At 51.2% G+C, this 20,792-nt stretch overlaps 1 protein-coding gene and 1 long non-coding RNA gene across 4 annotated transcripts in view; one reads left to right on the forward strand and one right to left on the reverse strand.

The window, feature by feature from the left end:
• Window positions 1-13,569, reverse strand: part of LOC129046533 (uncharacterized) — a 32,439-nt gene extending 18,870 nt beyond the window's left edge. The window contains exon 1 of the long non-coding RNA XR_008508081.2: window positions 13,535-13,569. This is a non-coding gene — a long non-coding RNA (uncharacterized LOC129046533). The remainder of the gene's footprint in view (window positions 1-13,534) is intronic.
• The window catches only part of SLIT3 (slit guidance ligand 3), a 605,319-nt gene that overhangs the window by 521,937 nt on the left and 62,590 nt on the right, over window positions 1-20,792 (forward strand). For all 3 annotated transcript variants that reach the window (XM_045901662.3, XM_045901670.3, XM_064596588.1), the window contains exons 15-20: window positions 2,442-2,592; window positions 3,790-3,864; window positions 11,220-11,363; window positions 12,062-12,205; window positions 14,818-14,981; window positions 16,084-16,216. In XM_045901662.3, coding sequence (XP_045757618.1) covers window positions 2,442-2,592; window positions 3,790-3,864; window positions 11,220-11,363; window positions 12,062-12,205; window positions 14,818-14,981; window positions 16,084-16,216 — 811 coding nt within the window. The remainder of the gene's footprint in view (window positions 1-2,441; window positions 2,593-3,789; window positions 3,865-11,219; window positions 11,364-12,061; window positions 12,206-14,817; window positions 14,982-16,083; window positions 16,217-20,792) is intronic.

Genomic DNA, 20,792 nt, shown 5'->3' on the forward strand with positions numbered 1-20,792 from the left:
GTCCCCAGCCACAGCCCAGCCGGTGTACATCTTCAGGCTCATCGTGTTGAAGAGCAAACCATGCTCCCTCCTGTCTTTCAAAGGCATTTGATCAGTGCTCAGGGTTCCTCCACTTTGCAAGGATTCCACTGTAGCCGCCTTCTGAAGGAAAAATATATGCGTGTATACAAAGCATCCCTTCACGCCATCAGCATGGAGATCACTGGCAAGGGACAAGAGAGGATTGTCATTTAGCAGGGTTTGCAAAATGAAATTCACCCAGGACTCAGCATGCCGATGTATCTGGAGGGAGATGGCCCAGGTCAGAGTTATTCAGTGGGATGGATGCTAGCAAGCCAAGGGCAAGAGATTTGCATAATGCATTGGATTAGGAAGCAGCCCAAATAACTGCGGGGATAGGTGCACAGATTTTGCTCACACAAGCCTGGGGGTGGAAGGTGGGATGAAGGAGGGGGGCGGGGAGGGAGCAAAGAGGGAAAGGAGACAGGTCCAGGCCTCTGATCCCCTGTCTTCAGGAGAAGGTCTCACTTCAGAATCAGAGACTACCAAGTTCATCCGCAATCAAGGATTAGCATAGGTTGATAAGGTCAGGGGTAAGAAACCATGAGCATGGAAGATAGCTGCTTCCTGCCTCCCATAGCCCCCTGCAGGAGAGCGCCGTTCAATCCACCTCTGCCAAGCTGGACTCTATGATCAGTCCTACAAAGACTGGCATAAAGGTTTTGTCAAAATACACATCTGCAGGAAAGCATAGTATTAGTCACATGGGCCCTGGCATCCGCCTGCCTGGGTTCATCCCTCTGTCGTGTACCAGCTGATCCGATGGCCTCAGTCTTCTCATCTATAAAATGGAGTCATGATAATCTCAGAGAGTTGCAAGGATTAAATGGGCTTCCCCCTTCTGAAGTTTGAAGAATAGTGCCCGGCTTGTGGTCCATGCTCCATAAAAGTCAGCTATTATCACTAGCTACATGGATGTTTTGGTGGCCTCTGATATGCCAAACGTTCTACTAGGTTCTGGAAAATAACAGCAGTAGGATCGCAAATATCCACATGGGTCTCTTCCCTTCCCCAGAGCCTCTCCCCTGCCTTGCTCTTCCTTGCATTTGCACAACCATCCCCATGAGACGGGGCAAGTCCTAGACCCCCATTTGTCCATGTGGAGAGACTGAGGCTAGTAAGTGCCAGGGCCTGGACAAAGCCACGACTGCTAACGCTTCTATACTGGTACTGCCTCCCACTGGCCCTGTAGCAGATCAGACCCCTAAAGTCTGCCTCGGGCCGTTAAGTAACCCTGGGATATTCATGTTCTCTGAAACGCTTCCGGAACACTCACATACGGGACAGCTGATGTGCTAGGAGCACCCTGCTTACATGCTGGACAAACGTGGACCAAGCCTGTGTTTCATACCTAGCACGGCGCTAATGAAACGTTCACCCCTGTCAACTAGCTGGGGAGAACCAGGGCTTCCCCAGTGACCACCGCTGGGATTGCTGTTCTCACAAGGTTTGCCCGGGTGCCAAGGGATCATTTCTAACCAGTAAAGCAGCACCCAGGGCCTCTCCTGAGATGTTACTTGTTGATCCTCTTGCTGTTACTGTGCGACGTCAGGAGAGACTCGATGTCAAGAAAATAAATCTTAGTTCTCATCAGAACTGGCCTTTCACCATGGTTAAATGGAGCTTATTCTCAAAGACAGGGCAAATCACTTGGACCTTCACAAGGGTTGTACTTGTCTTGACAGTTTTTAAATGTTAATTTATTGCTATGATTGGTTTTAAAGAGGATCATCAGGCAACCCTGAGCCAAATTCCCAAGCCTTTAGGGCCTGAGCTCTAATTCCCCAGGTCCCCAACCTTCATTATTGTCTTCCCAATGCTGAGGCCTGGGGTCAGTGGTCATTGACCACCATATGCTGGGTCTCCTTTATTATTTCGTTACCTGCTTGAAGAGAACTGAGTTTTGACCCCCTTCCCTGACCTCATCCCCACCCTGACACAGCCCCCATCAAAACGCCATCGAAATCTCTTCATTGGAATTTTCATGAACATGCAGAGGGTCCACAGATTATGGGCATCACGGACTAAGTACTCTCCACCCCAAATTGTAGCCCACATTCTGTACACATGCACCTATGAGCATTTCTCTGAGGAGAACACAACTTTGCATCAGCTTCTCGAAAAAGTCCACGACCCACAAAAGCTTAAGAGCCCACAGAACTTGAGCCTGGTTTCCCAGAGGACTCAAATGATGAATGATAAAGACCAAATGGCAAGTGGGAGGCTGGGGTGGGGAGGGCACCAGCAAGGTGGCCACAAATGAAAGCAATGCTGTGTCTGTCCCTGGGACCCCCCCACATGTCTCCCCATCCCACTACCCACAACCTCGGCCCAGGCTGGGAGCCCCAGTGATCCTGACTGCCCTCTTTGGCCCCACCCAGGCTCAGAGGATTACCGCAGCAGGTTCAGCAGTGAGTGCTTCATGGACCTTGTATGCCCCGAGAAGTGTCGCTGCGAGGGTACCATCGTGGACTGCTCCAACCAGAAGCTGGCCCGCATCCCAAGCCACCTCCCCGAATACGTCACTGATCTGTAAGTACTACCTGGGCTGGAACTCCCTACACTGCCCCTAGCACCCCGTCACCCTGAGCCAGTCGGGGCAGGGTCTCTGGGAGGCAGCCCCCCTCCCGGCTCAGTCACATGGATGCTCCTTGGCCATCCTCCATGTCCTCAGCAGAGGATAGACACCCAGGCACCCCCCCGCCCACCACCATCAGGAACAGTTTCCTCAAAAATAAAAACCACTTGGGCGCCTGGGTGGCTCAGTTGGTTAAGCATCTGCCTTCGGCCCAGGTCGTGATCCCAGAGTCATGGGATCGAGCCCCGCATCGGGCTCCCTGCTCCGTGGGGAGCCTGCTTCTTCCTCTCCCACTCCCCCTGCTTGTGTTCCCTCTCTCACTGTGTCTCTCTCTGTCAAATAAATAAATAAAATCTTTAAAAAAATAAAAATAAAAATAAAAAAAATAAAAAAATAAAAACCACTAGTTCATTCGACAAATATTTTTGAACACCCACTGTGAGCCAGGCACGGTGCTAGGTCCACCAGCTTCCACAGTGCACAAAGCAGACAGTCCCTCCGGGTCCTTATGGAGCTTACTACATAACAGAAAGATGGTTAGTAAATAGTTGTCAGAGTCGAGAAAACACTGGAATGATGAGCTATATCTGAGCCTCCAGCTATACATGCTAATGAAAGGGTACCCTGGTTTGTCCGGAAATGGGAGAGCTAGAGAGCTACAGCATGGTAGGGGTGAGGGCACGACATGTGCGGGACGGACGGACGGACGTGTGACCCTGGTCATCTTGACTTTCCTCTCATTGGGCAAGTTGCTTCTCAGACCTCAGGGTCCGATTCCTAGCTGAAAAATGGAGGGGATGGTACGAACCTCCTAGGGGTTTAAGAAGATGAAGCAAGGGAATGCAAGCACGGAATTCATCTTGACTCATGCGAGGAGTGAGCTCCGCATAAATAATGGTGGTCTTAGTGGCGTTCGTGCTGGTGTTCTCTTTGACTTACACATCCCAGTAGCACACGGCCAGGCACAGCCTTCTGGGCCCTTGTGCCTTCCCTGAGTTTTCCCTGGCTCCACTGACCTTGGCTGAATGTGAGGCCCAGGTGGCAACTCAGTTCAAGCCATGGGGGAGCTGGGGAGGATTCCATGGAGGGCGGAGGAGGAGGCACCCCCATCCCCAGCTAACCCACCACCTCACCTCTTGTTTCTCATGTAGGCGACTGAACGACAATGAGCTATCTGTTCTCGAGGCCACTGGTATCTTCAAGAAGTTGCCCAACCTGCGGAAAATGTAAGTCAGCCCCGGGCACTTGGCAGCAGCCTGCAGGCCTGGCCAGGGTCCGTGCTGCAGACTAGAGCAGAAGGCCAGGTTACTGGGGGCTCCCTCGCCCTCTGGCCCAGACCCTCCCAGCCTCCTCCTGCCCCCACTATGGCACGTATCTTTGAAGCAGGACAGTAAGGCACAGCCATGCAGAGACAGACCAAAATGAAACTTCACTGTTTGGGGTTGGGTTGGGTTTTTTTTGTTTTTTTTTTAAAGATTTTATTTATTTATTTATTTGACAGAGACAGAGACAGCGAGAGCAGGGAGAGGGAGAAGCAGGCTTCCTGCTGAGCCAGGAGCCCGATGTGGGACTCGATCCCAGGACCCCGGGATCATGACCTGAGCCGAAGGCAGTCGCTTAACCAACTGAGCCACCCAGGCGCCCGGTTTTTTTTTTAATAAAGATTTTATTTATTTGAGACAGAGAGAGCAAGAGCGAGCATGAGCGGTGAGAAGGGGGGGGGGCGGAGGGAGAGGGAGAAGCAGACTCCCCGCTGAGCAGGGAGCCCGATTCGGGGCTCGACCCCAGGACCCTGATATCCTGACCTGAGTCATGAAGGCAGATGCGTAACCGACTAAGCCATCCAGGCGCCTCAAAACTTCACTGCTTTTAAATTGCCAAGTATTGTGCAGAGCGTGCATTTGGCACCATCCCTAATCCTCACTCCAGGTGCCCTCTGCTCATCCTGACCTTCCACACCCAGCATCTACCCCAAGGGGTGGCAAGAGGAACTCAGGTAAGGACCAGCAATGGGACACAGGACTCTAGGGTACATGTACGTCACTCAGGACTTTTTACGAGGTGACAATTAAAAGTTCTGTTATTAGATGGCCTTTACAGGCTTCTGCGTGGGTGAGGCACATTGGAGCAGAAATGCTAGATGTCTTGCACACTGGACTTCAGTCTAGGTGTCCCTGGATGTGACCAGAGCCTGACCTTAGGCAAAGGGCCCACATGTTTACATTGGCTTCTCCAGTGCCAGAGCTGCCTGTCCTCATAACCCCCTCCCTGCCTCCGAGGTTGGGCCAAACAAGAGTAATGTGACTGAGCTAAGGGAGCGTTTGTCCTGGGCCAGAGGCCACATTCCCTGCCTCATGCACATCAGCTCATGTAGTCCTTGTACACCTGCCTGGTGCTGGCCTCATATTCCCCTTCGTGTGGGTGAGGAAGCTGGCAAGGCTTCTCTAAGACCACACAGCCGATCAGTGTCGGAGCTGGTACTCAGACTGGGGTTCATCCATAGTCACACCAGTGTGCAGTTAGGCTTGCTTCCGCTCATCTTCCCTTCCCAGGGCCCTCACAGAGGTACCAGCACAGACAGGGGCTCTCTACCCTCTGATTCCCTTCTCCTCGGCCCCTCTCCCTGCGCCCACCCCAGGCTCCACACCTCCTGGCCCCAGAGTTGGGTTCAAAGGAAATAGAGTCAAGCCTCCTTATTCGCAAATCCCATATTTGCTGGTTCACTACTCGCTGAAACTTCTTTGTAATCTCAAAATCAGTACTCACGGTTCTTTCATGCTCATTTGTAGACACAGACAAAAGAGCAGAAAATTTGAGTTGTCCTGCATGCCTGTCCTCAGCTGATATCCAACAAGGCTGTGCTCTGATTTTTTGTTTCCGCTCTCGGACTGTAAACAAGTGTCCTTTTCACAGTGTATTTGGTGCCACATCTTTTTGCATGTTTATGCATTTTGTTGGTGGTTTTGCTGTTTAAATGGCCCCGACACATAGTGCTGCTAGGCTGTCTAGCCTTCCAAAGCACAAGAAGGCTACGATGTGCCTCGTGAAGAAAATACGTATGTTACATGGGCTTTGTTCAGACTCGAGTAATGGTCTACAGGCTGTGAGTGCCATGTAAGTAAATCAACCACATATATTAAATAAGATGTCTTTAAACAGAAACACACATCAGACAAGGTTATGTACTGATCAGCTGATGACAATGTTGTGACCAGAGGCCCACAGGAACTTAACCCTGTGTTTCCCCTAGGAGCCGTGGTTCAGCATTCCCTAATTCAGTTTCCCCATGACTTTGTAGACTATAACTACCGTGAATAATGAGAACTGACTGTAAACCTTTTTTTTTTTTGTCATGTTCTCCATTCTTCCACCCATCAGTCCCCTGCAGACAAGAAGGAGAAAGACCTTCCCCTGCCCTGGGCTGCACCTCCCTCCCTCCCTGCCCACAGCCACCACCTTGCCCACGTCCTCAGTGACTGCTCTGTAACTGGGAGCAGGAGAGAGCACTCTGAAGGCACAGAGGAGAGAGGGACACATGTGGGTCCTGGTGAGGATTGTGGCTGTCTGTGTGGTCAGGCTTCGGAAACTGAGCACAGACATCACCCATCACCTGCAAGGAAATGTCCTGTTTAATTCAAATGCATACTGTTTTAAACCTCAAAACAGTAACTTCCATGTGTATGGAGAGAAGGCAGGTATTTAAATGAGTAAGGCTGGCCAAGTACATATCTGCATAGTAAACAGGACGAAGTAATCTTTGCTTCCAGAGAGACATTACCCTCCCGTGTGAGGTGAAGCTCACACACTTTGAGTCTCTCTCTCATCTTCTCCCTTGCGACAGGGAAGGGAGAATAGAGAACCGTTTCTGTGCACCAAGAAAAACAACCACACAAACACAATGGTAAGTGACCACCAACTCCCAGCCTCAGCATCCAAGCCACAAGAAAGTGGTGGGGACCGTGGCAAAACACAAATCCAGTTCTCGCTGAAAGGGTCGAAGGTCACTGGGTTTGTCCCACTGTTTGCTGTGCTGGAATGAAGGTCCCGGCTGCCAAACATTCCCTGTAGCAGCCAGCAATCCAAGCGCGGCAAAGAACAGACCTGCATTTGTTCTCCCCAGCTCTGTCCCCCTCGTGCTGTGTCATCCTAGGATTGTCCTTAGCCTTGCTGAGCCCTAGTTACATTATTTGCATGGTAGAAAGAAATCTACCTTCCTTATAAGTTATGATGAGGATCAGAAATAAGTATGAAAAGGGGCGCCTGGGTGGCTCAGTCGTTAAGCATCTGCCTTCAGCTCAGGTCCTGGTCCCAGGGTCCTGGGATCGAGCCCCGCATCAGGCTCCCTGCTCCGCGGGAAGTCTGCTTCTCCCTTTCCCACTCCCCCTGCTTGTGTTCCCTCTCTCGCTGTGTCTCTCTGTCAAAATAAATAAATAAAATCTTAAAAAAATAAAAAATAAATAAAATAAAACCCCATTCAAAAAAGAAAAAGAAGTAAGTATGAAGAGGTCAGTGAAAGACACGCCACTGAACGTGGACCTGGGATGAAAAGGAGCAGGAAGACAGAAGAGCACATCTGGGTTGAGTGACCCAGGGTAGCTAGCTATATATTTAAAACAGGAGTTGCAAGTTCAGATACTTTCAAGATCCAGAGAGTAGCACAGTTGTGGAAAGGAACTTGGTGCATGGCAATAATTAATACTAATAATACTACTAATAGCAGCTAGCCACTAACGGTTACTAGACACTTCACTCTGGGCCAGACTGTACTGACATTAATTCATGTAACTCTCGCCAAGAAAAACAAAAAAGCTTTGAGATTGTTACATTTTACAAATAAGGAAGCTGAAACACAGAAAGTTATGTAACTTATCCAAGGTTAAAACTCAAGCAGCAGAGCCAGGAGTGGTAACAGTGCAGATCAGCTGGGGAATGCATGCCCCACCTGAAGGCAGTAATTACATGTGTGTGCACATGTATGTGTGCATAAATTCATATTCGTAGTACTAGCCAACCGAGCAAATGCCGAAGGAACAGATCTGGTCCCAAAGGCCACCAGCTGTAAGCACTTATTTAAAATAACTTGATGGCAGCTCTTTTTGTTAAGTAAAGGGTCTTAACTGGGACCCATCACCATCCCAACATCCCCATAGAGGTAGTGGGCCAACGGGATCAGGGTCAGGTTAAAAGCCAGCTGTGCCTGTGTCCAAGTCTACTAAGCTTCTGCAGGGACTGGGAAGTCAGGGCCCTAAGGTTATGCTCTTGACTTTACCCTGACCGGGCACAGGGGCCGAGGGGGCGGGGGAGTATAAAGCCAGGTGTTGAAACTCTACTGTGCCTTTACCTGTCCTGTGGGAATAATGAGATCTCCAAGAATATCACATGTACTAAGGGATGCCCTCCCCCTCCAAAAAAAAATGTATAAGCCATTCCCCAAAAGGATTATTGGTACAGTGGTAACTCCAGGCAACTCTTCAAATGACGTCACATTCAGACTGTGGTCATGGCGTCTCTCAGGCAGACTTTTAGGTCAGTTCCTACGCTGAAGGAGAATCTCAGCCATAGGCTGAAACCTGGCAGCCCTCTAGCCAAAATCAGGTACACACAGGCGAATTTGTTGACCATAGTTGTGTTTTTAGTAAGAATTAGTTGCCCACTTTTAAAAATCAGGAATATTCACGGAAAAAAAAAAATCCAAATTTCTGGCATCTTTTGGAAAATCAGAAGATCTGGTAAAACAGGGTCAAATGGCTGCAGTTGAGTTGAAGTGAGAAGCAGCTCCCCCCACTAAATCAGGCATTGCTTTTCTGGTCACTGGGCTTGTGGACTGTGCTATCCCCCTGGACCTGCTTCCTGCCTTAAGTCACCAGCCTGGACCCTGTGGACATTTGAGCTTGCAGCCCCAGCTGGAAATAGAATTTCCACGTCAGGGAGGAAGAGGTTCATAAAAAGGGTAGACGGGACCTCCCTGACCTGACAGCATGCCAGAGTGCTTGCTCCGTGATGACCCAGTATCCTTAGTTTCTAGAACAAAATCCACTTAGCTCTCTCCCCACTACATTTTCATCTGAGACTGGGCTTTAAACAGGATCACAGATGCCTCCCTGTTGCCAGAGTGCTTGGGCAGTCTTACAAGCCATGGGCTAGGAGAGGCCCAGGCTTGCCTCATCGGACTCAGGTTTCCAGGGGAAGCCAGACAAGTCCCCAGCCTGCGGGGCCTCATTGTTTCTTGGGACAGCCAACGGCCAGCAGAGGCAGCGGGGACACACACTGGGTTTCTCCTGGCGCTGTCCCTCTGAACTGCCTCCCCCGCCCCCACCCCCACCCCCACCCCAGCCTGCATGGGAGTTTTCCACGGCTGGACCCTTGTGTAAGATCCCGTCCTCATCAGAGTCAAAGCCAGGATGAAGCCATATTCCTTCGGGTGCATCTGTAGAGACAAAAATGGAGCGAGGCCTCCTGAGTGGTCCTGGCTTCACATTTGGGGTCCCTGGGATCTAGGGCATCTTCAGGAAGATAGCGCTCTGAGAGTAAGAGAGAGTTCCTACAAAAGCCCGATGCTCTCGTTTTGTGAGTGGAGTGCTTGCCCCAAGCTGCCTGTAGTTTTGAGCAGCGCTTTGATGAATGGAGAGACAGCCGCAGCCTGGTCTTCTGGAAAATTCTATCCCCTCCTTTTTTTCTCTCCTTATGTTTTCCATTCTCCCAACCTGAGGAAATCCAATTCACAAACCTTACAGTAATGTGATGTTAATTTTGCTCATTTGAAGAAACAGATGTCGGGAAATGGAAGCCCTCCCCCTTCATGGCTGCTTTAACTCATCTTCGTTGCCCGTCCTGTGTACTTTAATTCCCCACAGAGCCTAACTCTCTGGAGTAAAATCCTGCTCCTCCGGCATTCATATGAGTTACAGCTACTGGGAGAGCTTTTCTCTCTCCTCCCATGTCTAATTTGGGGGTAATTTTCAGTCTCCCCTTCATTCCTGGGTTATCCCAGACCAGGACTACCAGGATTTATTTAAAAAACAAACAAACAAACAAACAAACAGAAATGGCTGAGTTTAAGGAGAGCCAGCAAGGGGGAGGGGGGCAGAAATCCAGAGAGAGACTCCCAAATCTCTCAGCCCTTGAGGGCAGGATGCTGAGGAGTCTTTCTCCTGTTTCCTTGGCAGGACGGAAGGGGCAGGAGAGCAGGGCCATGACAGGAGCACTGACGGTGCCGACAAGGCACCAGCTGTTGCCTCCACACCTGCACATAGGCATGGGCACTGCCCTGCCTTGCAGGCCCAGGCCCTACGTAGGAAGGAGGCACCAAACTGGCGTCCAGCCCGTGGGCGCCCAGTTCCATCGCCAGCTCTGAGGCGGTTGCCGAGGGAAGCTTCACCCCCCGGGGTTGCCGTGGGTCAGCCCAGAGCTGCGCACGGGCGCGTGGGAGAGGCAAAAGCACCATGGGCTCAGCTGTGGGTCCTAACATCCTCAGTGTGCTTAGAGGGTCAGCGGGCTCCGTCTACACCTGCAGCTTTGCTGTTTGCAGAACACCATTCCTGTGCAAGGCACGGGCAGGCTCTTTGCTCCAGAGACTGGATTTTGCCCCCAGTTTGTGTAAACACCATCACTCTCCACTCCATCCGTCCTGTCTGGGATGAATTTCAGGCTGACTGGGTGGCCCACGGAGGCTCCCTGCCAAGGAGCGCCCTGGAGGACTCGCAGCCCCGGTGGCCCTGCAGGAGCTCTCGAGAGGCCTGGCCTGTGGTATCAGGCATTGGAGGGAAAGGCCTTCTCGGAGCTCGAGCAGAACTGGAAAGGGTGGCGCCAAGGCTTCGCAGGACCAAGCTGTTGGAAAATACAACATGCAAGCCCTGAATTCTGCAAAGCAGTAACAGAAGGGTGTGAGTGTCCACAGCACCAAAGGAACATTCACTTGGGAGGACTTTTGATGCACCAGAAAGCCTGGCCCCAATCCCAGTTCTATCAGCTGTGTGATTCTGGGCAAGTCACTTAAACTCTCTGAACCTCAGTCACCTCATCCATAAAATGAGACAATGATAATACACGTAATACTCTTCTGATAGGTGTAGTTTCAAGGATTTGATGTGATTCTGTGGGCCAAACCCCTCACGTGGAACCAAATGCATAGTAAGTGCTCAGAGAGTAGTAACTAGAAAGTGTCCATTTATATCAAGGATCTCAACTGTAGAGCTAGAAGCTCTACAAATGTCCCACCCCCACAGAGGGCACATTTTATATTTTTTTCTGGCCTTCCATGTGAGAAGCACTGCTAGGCAAGTGTTTCTGATGAAGGGAGAAAAATCAGTTTGAGAATCGCCATTTTAAATGTGCTCGTACCTGGGGCTTAGAAAAAAGGATCACCCTGAAAAGACTTCAGGCTGCATGCAGCCTGTTTCACAGGGTAGCCCCAACAGTGGAGGACTGGGGTCCTTGCTCCACAGCCACGGGTGCTGAAGACCAAGGCATCAGGGAGCCCCACCATCCTGTCCTTGGTCCAAGGGCGCCTGAGGGTCCCCCCTGACTGCAGGGTTCATGATTCCCTCCCTGCATCCTGACCCACTCTCTCTCCTCCTTCTAGAAACCTGAGTAACAACAAGATCAAGGAGGTGAGAGAGGGTGCCTTCGATGGAGCGGCCGGTGTGCAGGAGCTGATGCTGACCGGGAACCAGCTGGAAACACTGCATGGACGCATGTTCCGGGGACTCAGCAGCCTCAAGACCCTGTGAGTGCCTGGATCCTGGGCCAAGGCCTGCAAGGAGATGGGAGGACGGGGGCCTCGGAGGGGGATTACGAAGGCTGGCGGGCAGCTCCTGGGCCCTGTCCTAACAAGCTGAGTGCCTTCCTTCCTGGAGCCAGAGACGCACTAGACATTTCCCAGGCCTCGATGGGAAACCGCTTAGCATGCTCAGCAACCCCAGCGCACGCACCCTGAAAGATACTTGCCCTAAGGTGTACACGTAGATAGATTCATGCTGAAACTGTGCTGAGAGGGGCACACACACACTCACCCACTTAGATATAGACACATAAACATAAAAATGACACACAGGCCACGTGCCGAGAAGCACATACACAAACAAGCTGATGGCCCACAGCCACATCTTGATTCTCCTTTCTCCTCCCAGAAATAGACATGCAGACACTGACCACCATACAACATACATGTGTACACATAGACACTCATGACACCCATATTTACTGTACATAAAGCATGCACAGACAAGAAGGTACGCACACATCCACAGGCAGCCACAGTGGGGACCCACACCCTATCACAGAACAAACCTCAGCAACATGACTAGTCTGGCCTGGAGTTGGCAAAAGCTTCACACACACACGCACGCACACACACACCCTGTGGCTCTGTGGTGGAGAGAAGATAATGCCTGTGCACCCTCATCCCTATCCCTCTCCTTACAGGATGCTGAGGAGTAACCTGATCAACTGCGTGAGCAATGACACGTTTGCTGGCCTGAGTTCAGTGAGGCTGCTGTCCCTCTATGACAATCGGATCACCACCATCACCCCTGGAGCCTTCACCACACTTGTCTCCCTATCTACCATGTAAGTCCTCCTGGACCCACTGCACACTGACTCTGGGCTCCTCTCCTGCACACCTCTCCCCAGGCAGCTCCCTACCATGTTTGGCCACAGTCACCTACCCATCTGTCAACGTAAGAACCACTTGCTGGGCTCCCTCCATGTGCCAGGCACCATCGAAGTGCTAAGAATTCACAGACATGGTCCCTCCTTTCTGGAGCTCACAGCATAGTGAATTACCACAGAAGGGAGGTCCACGGTGATATGAAAACCCAACACAGGCTTTGTCAAAGAACACTGGAGCTGGGTTCTGGAAGGTGAGTGGGAGTTAGCTTGTTCAAGAAAGTGGGAAGTGTATTTCCTTCTATCAGAAGAACATGTGCAAAGGCTCTGTGGTGGGTTGTCACAGAGCAGATGCATGAGACTGAGCACAGTCCAACATGGTCATAGCACAGAGTAAGGGAGGATAAGGTATAAGGCAAGGCAGAAGGGAGGCCAGGCCAGGGCCAGGCTACAGGCCTGCCATGGACTATTTTGGTCTTCATCAAAAGCCACTGAAGGTTTTAAGCAGGCCAGTGACATGATCTGACAGTGGGTTTTAAATGATGTCACTGGCCGCTTAAATGTGTATCAGAACCAGAATTAGAATCTAGCCTTCTGGACACCTAAATGAGTGCTCCTGCCTGGATAATTCATTGTATTGGTAAAGGAGGCTTTAGAATAGTAAAGTGATGGGCTCTAGAGCAAATTTCCTGGTTTCAAACCCTGGCTTTACCTCTTATTAGCTGTGTGACCTTAGAAAAGTTACTTCATCTCTCTGTGTTTGAATTGTTCCTTCTGTATAATCCATCTCATAGGATTGTTACGAAGATTGAATCCGTTAATATTTGTAAAATGCAAAGGAGGGGCCTGAGATATAGAAAGTACTCAACACACGTTAGCCTTTATGGTTGTGCATAGTATTTCCACGTGGCTCTGCTAACCTTAGTTGCTGGTCCATTCCTCTCTCTCTTTCCTTCCCTAATGACTCTCTCAAAGACAGAAGAGAAAGGCTTTTGGTTGCATCTCCTGTTGCCACCTATTGTTCCCAAATACCCACCTCCCTGGGAATAAAAGCCAAATTATAGATGTCCTATAGGGCCCACACCATCCGGTCCCTCCTAACCTACCTCCAGGCCAGCACCGCCCCCCCAGCCTCCTCACTGCCCCCCACACCCTAGACCCACTCCCACTACCTGAAACAGCCTTCCCTGGCCTCCCTCCCCTCCTTCCATCCTTTGCTCAAGTGTGGGTGCCTCACCCCGCTCTGCCCCCGTGCCATCCCCCCTAGTTCCTCAGCCCAGGTCTCCTTACCATTTCCTTAGCACGGACCGTTTCCTGATAGACCATACAACCGACGTTTGGGTTGTTGATTCCATGCTGTCTGCCTCCCATCAGCTGGAATGGAAGTTCCAGAAGGACAGGGATGTGCAGCTCTTCTGTGCACCGCTGTGTCCACAATGCCTGGGTCAGTGCCTGGCACTAAGTAGGGCCCATTATATACCTGGTGAACCAAGGTGTGAATGGAACGAATGAGTGGCAGCACGGCGGGCGGCCGGGGGCTAAGAACTAGCGCCAGCAGGTTGGTTTACTTTAGCTCACTTTCTACCCCTCCTGTGTGTCTCCACACTGAGAATCCAGACACATACAAGATGCCCAGAGGTACAGTCACAATTCATTAGGGGAACCAGCTTTGACGCAAGAAGAAACTCGCCTGACTCGGCACAGCTGCTGAACGTCAGCGTCAGGATTCAAACCCGGGATGTCTGACTCCCGAGCTCTTAATTTGTCCTGTCATACCACAGCAACTCAGGGCCACCTGGCCTCTCATGTAACCTCCTTAAGCTTTACTTTCCTCCTGTGTGAGATGAGAATAATGTCCCCTCCATCCTCGGGCTTATGAAGTGCTGAGCCTGGTTCCAGTCCCCCAGGCAACACGCAGACCCACAGCTGCTCTGCCCCCATCCCTCCACCAGTCTGTTCACTGCATTCCTCAGATACATATACACACACAGTGACAGTGCTGATGCCATGCAGGACCCCAGAGACACAGGACAGACAGGTCTGATGCCCACCCTGGGGAGCCGAGAGTCTAAGGAGGGAGGCACACATTGCACGGCCAGTGTGGCTGCTGAGCAGGCCACGTGGGCGAGTGAGGGAGGAGGCTGGGACAGGTGCAGCTTCTAGTCTCCCTGTCTACGCCAGGACGGAAGGAGGAGGAGGCGGCCAGGCAGACAGCAGAGAGAGTCATGCCAGGCCGGGGACCAGCGCTGGTGGAGGCACTAAGTGTAAGAGAACCGTGCTGCGGGATTGAAGACAGTCCATAGGTGGAGCTCAGCGGAGAAGGGAGGACGCGGCAGGAGACCATGGTCCTGTCCGTCCACAGAGGTCTGGAATGAGACCCTCGCAAAGACTGCCTCTGGATTCTAGAAGAGAGTCTGCATTTCCTTTCCTGGACCTCCTCTCTCCTTCCCTGGAACCCAGAGCAGGCCTCCTTGGGGAGCCGGGCCCCAGGGTTGCAGCCCTGGGTCCCGAGGCCAGCTTCCCCAGTAGAGCGGCAGGTGCTAACCACTCAGAGGGCCCTTTTTTCCTCCCAGAAACCTCCTGTCCAACCCCTTCAACTGCAACTGCCACCTGGCCTGGCTCGGCAAGTGGTTGAGGAAGAGGCGGATCGTGAGCGGGAACCCCCGGTGCCAGAAGCCATTCTTCCTCAAGGAGATCCCCATCCAGGATGTGGCCAGCCAGGACTTTACCTGTGAAGGTGAGGAGGCTGGGGGGCGGGGCAGAGGGGCAATACCTGGGAAGGCAAGAAAGATAAGAGAGGAGAGGTGCAGCAGGTAACTAATGGCCAGGACCCCCTGAGATCTGACACTGCTCTGCCCTCTGGCATGCAGCTGTGGCTCTGAAGGGCTCTATGGGGCTCTGTAGGTCTGCTGCTAACCATATGGCTCCCTTATGCAAATTAAGAAAGGGGGCCTCTTCCTAAAGACATTTTGCTTCTATCAGAAATGTGTCATAATATACTGATTTTTTTAAAACAAGACACTTTATGGCTGTCTATGAGAATACTGTTGTACTAAATGTCCTAATCTATCATATCCACAGTGAGATCGGTGCCCATTAGATGGTGAGGCACCCTTGTGCAGTATGCAACCTACACAACCGTGCATGAGAGCCCTGGCCCTCAGTTTTCCTATCTATGTCATGAGGCTCAGTGTATCCTGAGAAACAGACTTCAAGATGAGCTCCTGGGAAATTTCTGTCACTGGCTGGGCGGGTTATGAATACCTGGAGGTCCAAGGCTTTAAGTGTCAGGATTCCAAAGGACATATTTACATAAATTCAGCCAGCACATTTTTTACTTGGTCAGCTATAGCTTATCTAAAGACAAATTAACTGGTTTGTAGATTAACTGAGGTTAAGGTATAATGGGCTGGGGACACATTTACCACCCCAGACGGATTGTGTCGGTGGAAGGAGTGGAGAACAGTAGGAGAAAGAGGGAGTAGACAGGGCTCTCCGCCTACCCTGGAGCACTCCTTTAGTCAGTTTGGCTTATTCTGGATTCGGTTCACAGTCATCTCTTCCCTATCTAATACTCTGGTTAATCAAGTTTTTAAAGTCTTCAATTTATGTTGAACATGGTAGCAGAGGGGTGGCCCTTTTCCCCGATCCAGACATACATTCTTTCCCCTTTACCCATGGAGGAGACCAGCAGCCTCCTTATTTCTGGTTCAGGCTCAGAGTGGAGGGCTTCCCTTTCCTGAAGACGGCTTGGTCCCTGGCACCCAGCCTCGCTCACCTGCCCCGCCCCCCCCAGAGAAGCTAGTGTCCCCCCATGCTCACTTTGGGACCCTCCACAGGCAATGACGAGAGTAGCTGCCAGGTGGGCCCCCACTGCCCAGAGCAGTGCACCTGCGTGGAGACGGTGGTCCGGTGCAGCAACAGGGGGCTGCACGCCCTCCCCAAAGGCATTCCCAAGGACGTGACCGAACTGTAAGTACTCCCACCCTCTAACCCCACCTCCGCCAGCATCCGCCACGCTTTATCTCCAGTGTCCCCTGCACGACTGCCTGGGGCGCCCTTCCTTGACTGGACCCTGGCACCGCGGCAGCAGAGCCCCGGCCAAGGGGTCGGGCAGCAGCTTCGACACGGGGACAGGAAGCACTCCTCCCCAGTGCCTCTGCCTGGCCGGCGACGACTACTTGGCCCTCCAGAATACAAGCAGGAGGGTTACCATCTTGTTTTCTAGATGCCCCCCCACCCAAGCCCCCTGCTCTGTACTCCACCTTCCAGATTCCCCAGCAGTCTCTCAGTCTGACACCAGAAACAGCCCAGATCGTTGTAAAAACGATGCCCAGCAGGCACCGTGGCTTCCGGAGCACTTCTACCAACCTGCTCCCTCTTACGGCTACCTATGTTACAGGTGAAATCTTAGTCCTGAGTCCTGCTCATGCTCCACCCGGGAGCCATCTGACTCCCCACACCAACTCCTCAGGGCTGCTCCTGCCCCAGAGGCTCCCACTTAACAAAAGAGATCTCATTCCCTTCCTGAGGCACTCTTCATGCTGTGGAGGAAACTGCCTTCCCGCCCCCTGGAAAGCTCAGCCAGTCCACGGGCAGGAAGGTGTCCCTGGAACGGCCCAGAGCACAGCCCTCACTCACTCAGCGCCTGTCTGTTGCATGCCTGGTGGGTCGGGTTCCTCTGCTCGCACTGGGGAGACCCCCACCATGTGGGGCCCCCAGGTCACTGGGAAGGGAGACGTATGCTCCACTGTCTCAGCAGCATGTGCAAGATGAGAACTATGACAGTGCCACAAAAGAGAGGGCAAGGTCACTGTGACACCCTAGAGTAGAGAGGCTCCCCTTGGTGTGGAGATCAGAGAAAGCTTCTCTGTGGAGATGAAGCCTGAAGGGTGAGGAGCAGATCCGGGGCGGGGGAGGCAGGAGGGGCGGCAGCTGCTGCGGGTTGTGGCAGGCAGAGCCTGGTGGGGTGTGACCGGGACCCAGAGTGCCAGCACGGGAAGACACACTCGCATGCCACTCCCCAGCCACATCGCAAGCGTGCACTGTGTCCCCGGACCCTGGGCATGCCCCTTCCTCTGGGACAGCTTAGCATGCACCCTGCCCTCTGACACAAGTGACAGAATTGACCAAGACACCAGCAGGGACTGTTCCTCCCACTGGGACTGGCTCTGCCAGTGCTTCGGGGGGAGGTGGGGGGGGGAACCTGAGTAGGACACTGACTTAGAATAGCAGGTCAATGCCTGGGTGTGTTGTGGCTCCCAGCATCTCCCCGACACTCAAGGAGGCTGGAACCGGGCTGCCAGGAAAGGGAGGGAGGGAGGGAGGGAGGGCGGAAGGAAGGAAGGAAGGAAGGAAGGAAGGAAGGAAGGAAGGAAGGAAGGAAGGAAGGAAGGAAGGAAGGAAGGACTTGATAGTCACTAAAAGGCCCACGACACCCTGTGTTTGGGCTCTGGCTGTGCTGCTGAGGTCTGCAAGAGCACCGCCTCATGGCGCCACCAGCCCTGGGCCCTTCCCTCTGCCGGTGGCATGGGGTGGGGGCTGCAGAAATGACCCAGGTACTCGCCTCCTTCCTGGACCAACTGAGTGCCAAGTGACACGTGCCAAAGAGAAGAAAATGCCATGAAAACAGGCCTGTGGATGCTTTTCCCCAAAGCTCATGAAATAGAGATTGAAATAACAAAGATAATTGGCTGTAATGATAAAGTAAACACCAGAGCTTGGGGAGACCTGATCTCCTGCTTTGGAAATGATGGCACCCCCCCACAGCCACACTGGTTTCCAAAGCACACCCAGGATGGCAGCCCCGAGCTCTGAGCCCAGACCATCTCCCGGAGGCAGTGGAGGAGGAGTATCAGGGGAGGGGTCCGGGTAAGGGGGGAGCAGGGAAATTGATGCCAGAGAAAGTGAAAGTCAACCGGTCCAGAAAGCAGTAGCTTGGAGGCCTCAGGTTCAAGGACCAGAATCAGTGTTTGGATCCAGGGCTGGCTTTCCAGCTCCCTCAGGCATCATCAGTGGTCTCAGGCAGAGCTGCCAATGTACAAAACAAAATTAAGTTTAATTCACTGAGAAGGAAAAAAAACAACAACAAAGTTCCATAGCATTTCTCCAAAGGGAGGGTAAGGGAGCCTACTGCAGGCACGAGCGAGCAAGGTAGTACCTTACAGGCGGGAAGTGAGTTTTCCTCTGTCAGCCCTCTGCAAACCCCCGGCCTGCTCTCTTCTTGAGTGAGGGCCACCTGGGACCTGCGGCTCTCACCCTTGCTGGTTCAAGCAGTCCCTGAGGTAGGCATGCAGTCCTCCTGGCTCTCTCTCAGTGCTGAGAACCAAGAGCCACTCCCCAAGCCTCATCTCCAGTAAAGCAGCCAATCAGGATCAGAAGGTAGCTTGGTCTGACCCCAGATCCCATGCTCTTGTCCCCTACCCCAGAAGTTCTTAAATTTGGGGTCTCAAGACCCCTTTAGGTTTTTCAGAAGCAATGAGGACTCTGCTTTTGTTTATGTGGTTATAGCTACTGATATTTACCAAACTGGAAAGTACTACTGAGAAATTTTTTTAAATGTTTATTAATCCATTTAGAAATAATTTACTCATTACATGTTTGTATAAATAGCAAACTTCTATGAAAAACAAACAGAAAGAAATTTAATTGAGATGAGTGACATTTTTACAAATGTGGTAGAAGGCAACTGGATTTTCATAACCACTTCAGCATTCTCTCTGTGGTGATACGATGTTTTAGGTCAAGTACAAGAAGAGAATCTGGCTTCACATAGACATGTAGTTGGAAAAGGGAGGAGACTTTTAATAGCCCTTCCAAATAATTGTGGATATTCTTCTTTGATGATACACCAAAATCACATGGTGGAAGTTTCTTAAAGGCCAGTTGTTGTGTGGAACCCAAAACCACATCAATGGACTTTCTATACTCTGTTACTTGAATGGAGCTTTCCCCCATGAAGGATCCTGTAACAGTGTGCATTGGTCATTGGGAAGATGCTCCTTCACTGAGTTATGCAGATCTTCCTGAAGTTGGCACCTTGCATTACACAGTATCAAAAACGTCCTAGCCGGTAACATCACCACAGATGCCCTCAGAAGAGTCTCCCAGTAAAGGGATACTGCTCAGTGTAGCAGTTATAAGTTTTCTAAACTTTGAATTTTCACTTGGAAGCAAGCTTGAATTTTATCACTGCCGGTAAGTACTAGTAGTTGTTTTCCTGGAAGTGACAGGCTTATTTTTTTTTTTTTAAAGATTTTATTTATTTATTTGAGAGAGAGAATGAGAGACAGAGAGCACGAGAGGGAAGAGGATCAGAGGGAGAAGCAGACCCCCTGCTGAGCAGGGAGCCCGATGTGGGACTCGATCCCAGGACTCCAGGATCATGACCCAAGCCGAAGGCAGTCGCCCAACCAACTGAGCCACCCAGGCGCCCCTGACAGGCTTATTATTATTATTATTTTTTTTTTTTTTTTTTTACTTTTGAGACATTGTCTACTAAATATCCATCCCAGAATAACCTGTTTGCTAGTCATTCTTTTAAGGAGAAATGGTGTTTTATGGAAGAAAATTTTTAAAAAACGGCTAGTTCAGCTTGTAACTCAGTGAAACCAGAGCTTTTTCTCTGGAAAACCAAAGCCGAAATGCTTTATGCGTGTTTCCTGTCTTGCCACGCAGAATATTAAAAAGATGTGTGTTCAAGGGTTGATGTTTAAAGCAATTAATAATTTTTCACTGCTTCACGGAGGGCATTCTCAAGTGCAACTGGCTTTTTTTTTTTTTACCTGCATGTACTTAAAGGGGAAGACTATAGTCTTGTTATCATGTGGTGTCACAGCCTTGATTCATACTGAGGTGTCAGCAGTTTTCCTCACACAGTATAAATGGAAAACAATATTCTAATGTTATCAAAGAAGTAGTTCCAGTCTCACAGAGCCCTGAAAAAGTCTAGAGGAGCCCCAGTGGCCTGCGGACCACACTTTAAGAACCACTCAGGTAATTACACACTAGCAGGCAAACAATCCAGACCCCTACTAGAAGTCAACAGCAGGGTCCTGATTTAGAAGCAAGCCTACAAAAGCTTACTGACAGCAGGGCAGAAGCAGACATATCAGCCCCCAAGGTAGGTGACACAAATTCAGTCTGCAAAGGTAGGCCCTCATCAGCTTCAGAAAAGTTCTGTTCTTGCTGGGCCATGAGCCTCGTAGACTCAGGCTCACCATTCCGGAAGAACTGAGACCTAAAAACTCTCTTTGCTTGCATTTAAGGGGATGTTTATTAACATCAGACCTTCCTGATTCTGGAAACAAACCCTGTAAATCCACATCTTCCTGAGGGCTAGAGAGGAGAATGAGAATCTAGTGCCAGCAAACAATGCACCCCTCCCCATCTCCTGCAGTCCACTCCTTCTTAATATCCAGGAAATTTTGAAACTGATTTCCGTGTGAGGACTGTGAGCATGGATTTGTTTTCCCACCACTGACATCCCGAGGAGAGGAGAAGGGAAGGATGACATATCTCCCCCAGGTACCACTGTTGGAAGAGGGGA

The sequence above is a fragment of the Mirounga angustirostris genome, unplaced genomic scaffold (assembly GCF_029215605.1).
Source record: "Mirounga angustirostris isolate CCGP_5_RB_7025 unplaced genomic scaffold, mMirAng1.0.hap1 SCAF_7, whole genome shotgun sequence".
Classification (NCBI taxonomy): Eukaryota; Metazoa; Chordata; class Mammalia; order Carnivora; family Phocidae; genus Mirounga; species Mirounga angustirostris.